Here is an 8186-nt window from a genome sequence, read left to right as displayed (position 1 = left end):
CGTGCTTGATGCATCCGTCATCGTAAACGTTTTGCATCTTTTTTGACGGTTTTTACATCACCGTTTGCGATTATTGCATCGCACATAGTTTCGTTGAAGGGTCTCTGATCGTAGTGTCGCGTTAGCAGCATCCTGCAGTAGTGACAACTATCTAGGTGGTCCCTAGAAGCATCGGTTAGTCCATTATAGAAGATATCAAGTATTTCATTTTTCTTAAGAGGATGATCAAGCAAAGCATTAAGTAATTGGAGAAGCCTCCCCCAAGCTTGTGTGATACTCTCTTCTTCAATTTGCACAAAGTTAAATATTTCCTGTAAGACAGCTTGTTTTTTATGAGCAGGAAAATATTTTCAGAGAAGTAATAAATCATATCTTGGGGACTACGCACACAACCAGGAGCAAGAGTATTATGTCATATCTTATATCATCACCCTTTAACGAGAAAGAAAATAACTTAAGAATATAGTAATAGCGATTTTTCTCATCATGAGTACACAGAGTGGCTATATCATTTAATTTAGTATGATGTGCCACAACAGTTTCAGTTTAGTAGCCATGGAAAGGATCAGATTCAACCAAAGTAATCAACTCTGGGTCGACAGAGAATTCATAATCCTTATCAGTAATAAAAAATAGGTGAAGTAGCAAACTTAGGGTCATATTTCATTCTAACATTAAAAGATTTTTCTTTCAACTTGCATAGTAACTTCTTAAGATCTTCTCTATCCTTACAAGCAAGGAAGTCCCTACATACCTCTCCATCCGCAACATAACCCTTAGGTATCTTAGGCAATTCATATCTAGGAGAGCTAGGTCTTATAAGTGTTTCATAATCTTCAGTTTCAGTAATCTCAATTTCTTTAGCTCTAGCAAATTGTTCATCAAGAAATTCACCTAGTGGCACACTCTTATAAAGCAAAGTACTATCATCATCAATAGCATCATTCATAGCAGAAGTAGCATCATTAATAACTTGCAACATATCAGAATTAATAGCAGGTGGTGGTGTTGCAAGTTTAGTCAAAACAGAAGGCGAATCAAGTGCAGAGCTAGATAACAGTTCCTTACCTCCCCTCGTCTTAGAGGGAACGATATTGGTTCTATCATCCTTAAGATTCTTCATAGTGATCAATAGATATAAATCCCAAGTGACAAAAAAATATAGCTATGCTCCCCAGCAACGGCGCCAGAAAAAGGTCTTGATAACCCACAAGTATAGGGGATCGCAATAGTTTTTTAGGGTAGAGTATTCAACCCAAATTTGATTATACACAAGGAGAGCCAAAGAATACTTGTAAGTATTAGCAGTTGAGTTGTCAATTGAACCACACGAGGAGACTAAATATCTGCAGTAGAGTGATCAGTAGCACAGTAGTATGATAGTTTGATAGCAGCAGCAATAATAGTAATAGTAATGGTAATAGTACTAGCAATAGTTTGTAGCAGTTGTAACAATAGTAGCAATAATAGTAACTTAGCAAGAACAATATGTGAAAAGCTCGTATGCATTGGATAGTTGATAACATTGAATAATATTCATCATATAACAGTCATAACTTAGGGCGACACAGAACTAGCTCCAATTCATTAATGTAATGTAGGCATGTATTCTGTAAATAGTCATACATGCTTATGTAAAAGAACTTGCATGATATCCTTTGTCCTACCCTCCCGTGGCAGCGGGGTCCATAAGGAAACGAAGGAGTATTACGGCCTCCTTTTAATAGAGAACGGGAACAAAACATTAACACATAGTGAATACATGAACTCCTCAAACTACGGTAGTCACCGGAAAGAATCCCAATTATTCTCACCTTGGGGTATGCGGATCATAACACATAATAGGTGTGTATAACTTACAAGATCGGATCAAGAAAACACAAATATATTGGTGAAAACATAAACGGTTCAGATCTGAAATCATCGCACTCAGGCCCAGTGACAAGCATTAAGTATAGCAAAGTCATAGCAACATCAATCTCAAAACATAGTGGATACTAGGGATCAAACTCTAACAAAACTAACTCGATTACATGATGAATCTCGTCGAACCCATCACCGTCCAGCAAGCCTATGAACGAATTACTCACTCCCGACGGTGAGCATCATAAAATTGATGATGGAGGATGGTTGATGGTGACGAAGACGAAAAATCCCCCTCTCTGGAGCCCCGAACGGACTCCAGATCCGGCCTCCCAATGAAGAATAGGAGGTGGCGAATGCTTCATATCGTAAAACACAATGAACTTTCTCTCCTATATTTTTCTTGGGAAATTGGAATTTATAGTATCTAGATTAGGGTTAGCGGAGCCTCGAGGGGCCCACTACCCACCAGGGCGCGCCAGAGGGGGTGGTGCGCCCTGGTGCCTAGTGGGCAGTAGCCCCCCCCCCCCTCCAATGGGTCTTTGCTCCAATATTTTTCTTTTATTACAAAATATTTCTCCATAAAGTTTTATCCAATTCCGAGAACTTTTATTTCTGCACAAAAACAACACCATGGTAGTTCTGCTGAAAACAGCGTCAGTCCGGGTTTGTTTCATTCAAATCATGCAAATTAGAGTCCAAAATAAGAGTAAAAGAATTAGGAAAAGTAGATACGACGGAGATGTATCAGGCGAATTTGTTTGCTGCATCGCCCAGAGGAGGACCTCGATGCACACCATCGGTACTGCAGGCGGGGGCCAGATCGTCAACTTCTCGATGTCGGTCAAATGCTTGGTCATGGCCTGCGCCGTCCAGGCCATCTGTCATTTGTTGTCAAACCAAGAACAGGTCTCGTTCATCCTAGCCATCTTGACCTTGTCGCCGCCAGCGATGGTCATGATCTTCACGTCTTCCATCGATCTGCTACACTCGCCGGCGAGTAGAGGAGAGGAGCGACAGTGGCTTTGGGAGAGGAGAAGAGGTGGTTGCAATGGAGATGGAGAGGACAGGCGGTTTTGCAACGGAGAAGAAAAGAGGAGCGGATGGCGGTGGTTTTAGATTGGACGAGAGGGGCAGTGAACCTGTGACTAATTTGAGACTAATTTACCTTTCCATTAAGAAGCGACCCCACATAACTCTGAGTACTAACTCCACCAATTTTAGTACTTTCGTGTACTTTCGAGTGAGTACTTTCGTGTACTTTCGTGTGAGTACCTATCTTTCTGCCGTTAGATTGAGACCAACGAACGGTTAAAAATAATGCCAACTACCCTAAAACATGTACAAGAGCGAACGTCACGGCGACACTCCAAGCGTGGGTAGCTTGTGACAAGGTACCGAGTACATTCATCCGCACGCAGAGGAGGGAGAAGGGTGACATGGCTCGATGGAGCAACGGCGCGGGTGCCACGGTCCAGGGCAACGATCACGACGATTGCGGGCAGAGATCCACCCACTACCATCAGCTTCGGGCCTGGCCACAACTCCTTCATTGGACACACGTGGTGGATCTGGAGCGGGAGCTAGGGCGTGAGGTGGGCGGAAACGCCGGGGAACCATAGAGCGTAGAGAACCTTCTGGAAGGAGAGGGAGCCGGCGTGGGATTGGTTAGAGGGCGGCGGCTGGAGTCCATCCAACGGAGCTCGCGGGAGCGGCCAGCCCTAGGGGAGGGGGAGCACGAGGCCATGGCGACAAGGAGCGGACGACGGGGCCGGAGTGGCCACCAACGGAGGCTAGGCTAGTGAGACCGGATAGGGAGGCTAAGCTAGCGGGACGTCCTCGTTTTTCCGATATGAGTTATTCTAGTACAGTTAATTAACTAAGTCAAGAATGAATTGAGTCATTCTCAAAAAAAAAAAAGAATGAATTGGGTCGGCCGCGTGAACGCAGCACATTTCTGGGTCGAATATGAAGATTCTATTGGTAAATGATGCAAATTTGCACCAGAACTCATCTTTGTCAGCCCTGCGTTTACTTTCAACAAAGATGACAAATTGAAAGACCTCATCATTAAATCATAAAGCGTCCCGCTCTGAACCAGGTTCGTTAGATGTCTAATAAACAGGGCACCATTTTCTTGCCAAAAGAAACGGGCGCGCTAGTGTTTTCATCATAGCATACACATGAGATGATAGAAGAAGATATTCGGGGAGTATACTTCCACAAAAAATGGCTCATGAGATCAGTCATTCTGGCACAGCATTCCTTAGCGTCAGCGGATCCTGCCTGCCCTCCTGCTCAAGCACAAATGCATGTTTTACAGTAACTGATTTGGTGAGGATTAAGATAGCAACTGTGTAAGAAGGTAATTCTTCAGTTAAGAGAGTAATTAGGGTCTCAATGAGATAAAGTCAAATGTTCCAACTAATTTTTAAACTTAATTGGTCAATTATTTTTTGGAAGATGTCATTTGTGTAGACAACTGATTTGTTTTATTGGTAAAAATGTAGAAATGTAAATTAAAGGATGAATAATACTATTAGCAGGCATGGAAGATGTTAGGCTGATTAAAACAATCAATATATAACTCCTCTACACTTCCCCACGAGAACTTGAAAGCTTCAATTTACACTTCGATGGCAATGTATTTATAAGTTCTAATGGAGGATGTGGGTGGAGATATCTTTTTAATCTGATGCTGCCGAAAACGTGACAGCTTCTATTAGTTACATTTACCCTTTATGTGCTTCAAGAGAAAAGAGTGTGACCACACAAATGTTGGAAATTGAAGTGTAAATTGGTATGTTCTTAATATTAATATACTCCTCCGTTCTTAAATATAAGTTTTTCTAGAGATTTAAATATGAACTACATATGGAGCAAAATGAATGAATCTACTCTAAACTACGTCTATATACATACGTGTGTAGTTCGTATTGAAATAACTAGAAAGACTAGAAAGACTTATATTTAGGAACGGAGAGATTTTTTTTTCGTCGAAAAAAGATCATCAAGCACATATATAAATGGTTACCCTATCTAAATTCTAACCATCTCCAAGCTCCTCTGTGTAATTGTACGGCCTTTGGTGACATTTATACATCTAGTTAGTTCCAGGCTCCTGGTTGTTATTGTGGGTCCTTTGATGATTTATCAATTAACCAGATATTCATTCATGCAATTAATAAACACAATGTTGACTACTCTCCCCATTCTTTTTTTTGCTTACTACCCCTAAGCATTTTTATCTACGTAGCTTTCTTACCTCCCAGATTTTCTTAGTGGTTTATGCCTAGCAGTCAGCGTCTCCACCAAAGAGTCAATGGTATGCTTAGGATCGTCCTTCAACTGTCATCAAAACAAAAAGGAACTTGGTTACCCTAGTACTCCTCATCCTGAGAATTCAACAGGCATTTCAACCAAACATGATAAATAATAAATTCAGGTGTAAAATTGAAAGATGAATTACTCAGTGACAAGAAAAGAGATAAAGTAAACTTGTAAAATAACACATTTCCAGAGTATCGATCTTGCATGGGTATAAACATGGATTAATTCTTTAATATTTTTCTACAAACTAGCATTATTCATAAATTGACATTAGCTTGTCACCTGGAGATATTCTAGTAAAAATATCCTCATTGTCTCGGTAGTAATGATTTCACGTGAAGTTCCATCTAATTGGGTCAGCACGCCAACTACTTCACCATTGACTAGTAGTATGGGGCATCCAGAATTGCCCTGTACCGTTGCACATGTACAAGCAGCCTTGTTTGTGTCCTTGTGTGACTCTTTATCCTTAAACAGAGGACACCTGCACATAAGAAAACTAGCTGTAGTGTGACTCTTCATCCTTAAACAGATTACACCTACACAGCTCAACAAACACGAGACACGGCCGAATATCCTATTGTTTCATGTGCATGCTACTTACGTTATGACGCCTGTCATGATTGATGGCTCAAACATCACTGTAGCATCATGAATTGACGGCACATTTAGAGGTTCATAGCCAATTGCTACCACCTTATCCTTTGTCTTCAATGGAACACTGCAGAACTTCAAAACTTCATCATCACATGGAGGCACACTCTCGATCTTGATCAGCAGTAGGTCGTGCAGCACATGCTTATATAGTACCTTGAGACCGTACTCCGTCTCGTCACCTAGCAATCTAACGATATATTCATTTGCCTTCTGGTCTCCAGCTATATTGTGTGCCACGGACATGTAGAATCCAGCACTACCCTTGGTTTTCTCCGAACTGGCCGTTCCAATTAGAAAAGCTGTTCCATGTATACTGGCAGTGCTACCATCAAATTCATTTTTGCGTCTCCAGATAGTCTGCACGACAGCTTTCTTCTTCTTGATCGCTGTTTCGACCAACTCCAAGTGTTCCTTTTTTTTTTGAATTTTCACCGGGGGAGGAGGGGGAGCCCCTCCACCACCTGAATTATATTCATTTGCCTATAAGGCTTTGCAGCCTTTTTGCAAGATGGGTTCAAATGAACCAGAATTACAGGGGGGGCACGGAAGAAGAGATAAAGCAAAAACAGAATACTCCAAACATACAAACAGGGGAGAACAAAGAGGGAAGACACATCCCAGCACAACACAAAGCACCACCAATGTGATCGAACAGCATTGGCTAGCTGACCAAGCCAAGACACTGCACCATCGACGCAATCGAAAGGCTTCACGCATCCGAGAGTGCACAACGCCACAACACCACCTGTGCCGGGGGTGCATTCGAAAGGTCACGCGAGGCCGAGACGACGCCACGGCGCCTATGTGCCATAGGCGAAGTCAGCATCGCCAAGCAAACAAGACCATGACACTGCACCGTCGACGCAATCGAAAGGCTCCGCGCATCCGAGACTGCACAACGCCGCGACACCACCTGTGCCGTGGGGCACATTCGAAAGGTCACGCGAGGCCGAGACAGCGCCACGGCACCTGTGCGCCACCGCCGCTGTCGCTTGGCATCACCTAGCAGAGAACACACTCAGGAGTGCAGGAGCAAGAACACGAGAAGAACACCCCCGAAGAAGAGCTCAAACCACCGTCGACCCCAACCCGGCCGCACCACCACCATCCAACCGCCAACACAAACACCTCAACGCGGCCAAAGGCATGGCCGAGCCAAGATCACGAAGACAGAGCACCACCTCTCCACTGCTAACGCCCACACGGACCGCCAACGGGACCACCTCAAGCCACTGGTCACCCTAGCCAAGGCAAGCTCAAAGACGAAGCCCCAAGTGGGAGTGTGACGTTGAGCGCCACCATCGCCCGATCCGGGAGACCCAAGATCCAAAGTTTCCTCCGGAGCAATTTAGGAGGGAAGACGAACACCAGCAGCACGACGCCTTCAGCAAGGATACGGCGCCCACAGGCACCGCCGTCGTTGGCTCCAACCGAAACCGGAGCCCGGCTTTACGCCGGCAGTGTCACGACCCTCAACCTGCAGCCTACTAGCCAAACCAACACACCAGCAAGAGCACTCGCAGCCTGACCACGGAACAGAGGCCGCCGCACCATGCGAAGCCTCCAGATCGGGAGAGCGAGCAGTGCTTGATCTAAGAGGCAGCGAGAGCTGCACCTGCATCATGCCGAGTCCGCCGCACACCTCGTGCGTAGAAGCCCAGCGCACTCACCCCACCCATCCCGAGGTCCAGCTCACCGGAGAGAGCAGGAATCGGCAGATCCGTCGCAGAAGACAGCAGACGCCCAGGCCCGCCGCGGCCGTCCAAGCCGAGGCAGATGGCTCCGCCGCAGCCCCACGCCGCCCTCACGGCCGGGGGAACGACCAGCCGCCACGAACGCCGTGAGGCACCGCAGGCAGCGGCCCAACCCGCCAGATTTGGAGGCGAAGCGCATCGCGCGGGCCAAAGATGGCCGGAGCACGGGACGCCCACCCCCCGCTGCAAGCACCGCCGCCCTCCCACCGCCACGGAGCACGAACGGCGCGCACGGAGGAGCGCCGCGCCGCTGCTGCCGCACGAGTCCCCGCTCGCAGCCGGGCCGCTCCGGCGCGCCAGAGCCCCGCCGCCGCCGGATCCGCGCGGGGCTTTGCCCGGCGGAGGCTAACGGGCGGCGGCGAGGAGGGGGGAAGCAGGGAGGGGCGGCCGCTGTGGTGGCGAGATGCGCCGCCGCCCGAGTCGCCCTGGGGAGGACGACGCGGGGGCCAGGAGCTGTAGTATTTGCTTCGTCGTTTTTTCTCCAAGTGTTCCTTTCGTGTTAGACCTACAAGCGAGAAGAAAGAGTTTCTAGATCTTAGCAGTTACTTACTTCTATGCTACTAATTTACACTTATTTAAACC

The 8186-nt window shown here is 46.2% G+C and overlaps 1 protein-coding gene across 1 annotated transcript; it reads right to left on the bottom strand.

Annotated features, from left to right (window-relative positions):
- Nucleotides 1–3956: 3956 nt before the first annotated feature.
- Nucleotides 3957–7772, bottom strand: LOC119367648. The gene is made up of 4 exons (XM_037633113.1): nucleotides 5798–7772; nucleotides 5476–5677; nucleotides 5129–5211; nucleotides 3957–4157 (listed from the first exon to the last, which is right to left on the bottom strand). Exons 1-4 carry the CDS (start codon nucleotides 6091–6093, stop codon nucleotides 4136–4138), a joined length of 603 nt encoding a protein of 200 aa, XP_037489010.1. The 5' UTR covers nucleotides 6094–7772; the 3' UTR covers nucleotides 3957–4135.
- Between the last annotated feature and the right edge of the window lie 414 nt (nucleotides 7773–8186).

Source organism: Triticum dicoccoides, chromosome 2B (assembly GCF_002162155.2).
Source record: "Triticum dicoccoides isolate Atlit2015 ecotype Zavitan chromosome 2B, WEW_v2.0, whole genome shotgun sequence".
In the NCBI taxonomy this organism is placed as follows: Eukaryota; Viridiplantae; Streptophyta; class Magnoliopsida; order Poales; family Poaceae; genus Triticum; species Triticum dicoccoides.
This window is presented reverse-complemented; position numbering and strand designations above follow the sequence as displayed.

Excerpts from the sequence above, each read along its gene's own strand:
- LOC119367648 (XM_037633113.1), bottom strand. The coding sequence starts at position 6,093 with ATGTCCGTGGCACACAATATAGCTGGAGACCAGAAGGCAAATGAATAT. Across the intron at positions 5,212-5,475 it reads TTTTACTAGAATATCTCCAG|TTGAAGGACGATCCTAAGCA; the intron begins GTGACAAGCTAA and ends TTTTGATGACAG. Across the intron at positions 4,158-5,128 it reads CCACTAAGAAAATCTGGGAG|GAGGGCAGGCAGGATCCGCT; the intron begins GTAAGAAAGCTA and ends GTGCTTGAGCAG.